Here is a 2,601-nt window from a genome sequence, read left to right as displayed (position 1 = left end):
TATATCTGAATTTTCAGGAATATACCAAATTATAGAATTTTGATATCTTGGGGACATTCTTGTCATATAAAATTGGGACAATAATGGGATATCTAACCATTAAAACTACTACTAACCATTTAACAATATTAGGTATTTTCCTGGATATTTTGCACAAAGTATAAAATTATAGAATACAATAATAGTATAGAGTGTGGCGAATATATATGATTAAATATATACATAATTAGAAGTAATACATATATCTGAATTTTCAGGAATATACCAAATTATAGAATTTTGATATCTTGGGGACATTCTTGTCATATAAAATTGGGACAATAATGGGATATCTTGAGTGTATTTTGAGATATCCTTTGTGCATTTCAGAGATGCAGAGATTTCTCCGTATACGATATTCTTCGCGATATTCTGAGGATACGTACCCAGGATATTCTGCAAGATACATGCGATATTCCGCCAATATCTCATATAGAAAAAAAAAATTTGAATCGAACGCTAATTTCAGAGTACATTTTCCCTGCAACAAACATTTTCCTTAGTAGTGTGAATGGTACAATTTACACAAGATATTGGTTGCCTCGTACTAGGGGTAGGACACGTCCCTTCCTGTTAATGGTTTTTATTATTTTGCGACAAAAACAATAGTCAGTATTTTTTTACTCCAACTCTGAGCGAAATAGAACCCCATCTTAAAATTAGGTGCAACAAAATCTATTCCAGTATTTTTAATGTGTGAGGAAGTCGATGTATTATTTTAACTTTAAAAATATACATGCGAATGTTTTCTAATTCTTGTTTTAATTTACAGTGCAAAGATCTTTATTATTGTATAAAAGATGCGATGGAGAAAGCCGCTGCACGAGGTCGCGGTGCCAACGTCGGCGTAGAATTGGGTGGCGAATTTCCAGTACAAGATATGCGTACCGGCGAAGGTGGTCTCCTTCAAGTCTGCATGGAAGGCGTTGGTCTTCTCTTCGCTAATAGCAAGGTAGGACAAGCTCTCGTAGCCGGATTCCTCTTTTTTTTACGAAGCGGATGTAATCCAATATGATAATTTTTCTCCACTTTTTGTTTATTTTTCTAACCTTACCTACAAATGCGTTGATTTCTCTAAATGCGATAAGAGGTTTCTTCATTTTTTAATATTTTTCATGTAGTTGCTAGACCGATATTTCGTACGAAAGTTATTTTTTTTTACTCTTTAATCAATTTTAAGGCATCTTCTACGTACGAGTAAAATGTACGATTTTCTCGAAGATTATTTTTCTCTATTAGTGATATATAAAGTGAGGTGTAACGTAGCATTTATTTCAGCAGTCGGACGCAAGTTTTTCGATTCGAATGAGAATTAGGGATTGATTTTTTTGTGTGGCCATATCGCTTGTCTCGGTTCAACGGAGATATGGAAGCAGAAATTAAGAAGAAAAAATCAAAGACACCAGTTGATCTTTCTCAGTCTTAGGAAATATGCTTATTTTCATATCTTTGTTTCTTCTTTCCTATTTTTACGTTTCTATCTTTTTTAAGGAACAAAGTAAAAAATAAGCTAAGTAATAAGCTAATAAGCTAAGTAAGGTTAAATATAGTTAAATAACAAACAAATTGAGGATTATGAAAAAATAACACAAGTAGAAACTATTCAAAAAATAAATAAACTGTTGGACCGAGACGTAGAAGGGCTAGGAAGCAGTCGCAGCCGTCGCCCACCCTCTACCTCTTTTTTACTTTTCTTTTTCGATTACCTATTGAATTTTCTCTCTGTGTTTTTCGTTGATTGCATTGATGCAAGGACCACTCAATATTATCTCCCATCGCTAATCACCACGATCTGCTTAATTTGTATATGAACGTATCTTCACAGTCCGATGTCTTTATTACGCGAGCGCATACATCATAGAGTTTAGATAATTTAAAGAACATACTAACAAATCTAATAACATCACAAATTTTTATCTTCTAATTAAAGAACGGTGAGTATTTCTGATAAGAAAATTATTCAAAAGTAAATCTCTTCAATTGTTTGACAGCTAAATGATTATTCAATTTTACCAAATAAAGTAGTAAGAAGCACAGTGTAAATAAAAATTCGTTAAGGTATAAGCAATACAAAATAAACAAAAACCATTGAAACCTAAACAATCAGACTCACCATTAAATACACAAACTCTAAATTTACTCACAAACTCGAAGTAAAAGATAGAGAAGGGAGGAAGAGTGGAAGGATAGCAAAAGCATATTGCATAATAGATTATAACAGTAGTGATACATGTTACTCAAATGTGTACTATTCTTTTCTTATTCTTTTCTTAATCCACTGAGTTCACATTCAGCTCGTCAACAATATATTGCGTTCTGAAAGTGTTATCGGACGGTGTGAACTTTTTCATAACGACTATTAATTATATTGAATTTTGATTGTCATCCGTACGTACCTACTTCCCCATAGGTCATATTGTTAGGAGTCTTTTTTTTCGCTCTTATCGGTTTTCATTTCGGGTACGTTTAATTTCGGCGTTATTCAATGTTTTATGCATGAGGCTCGATGTGCAGCTGCAATCTCTTTTATCTGTCTTACATTTACCACATTTTTATTAATAC

At 32.8% G+C, this 2,601-nt stretch overlaps 1 protein-coding gene across 1 annotated transcript in view; it reads left to right on the top strand.

The window, feature by feature from the left end:
* The window catches only part of LOC117172455 (MAP kinase-activating death domain protein), a 149,809-nt gene that overhangs the window by 105,984 nt on the left and 41,224 nt on the right, over nt 1-2,601 (top strand). The window contains exon 28 of the mRNA XM_033360404.1: nt 812-991. Coding sequence (XP_033216295.1) covers nt 812-991 — 180 coding nt within the window. The remainder of the gene's footprint in view (nt 1-811; nt 992-2,601) is intronic.

This window comes from Belonocnema kinseyi, chromosome 5, assembly GCF_010883055.1.
Source record: "Belonocnema kinseyi isolate 2016_QV_RU_SX_M_011 chromosome 5, B_treatae_v1, whole genome shotgun sequence".
Lineage (NCBI taxonomy): Eukaryota > Metazoa > Arthropoda > Insecta > Hymenoptera > Cynipidae > Belonocnema > Belonocnema kinseyi.
The sequence above is the reverse complement of the archived record's forward strand: the minus strand, read 5'-3'. Positions and strand labels throughout refer to the sequence as shown.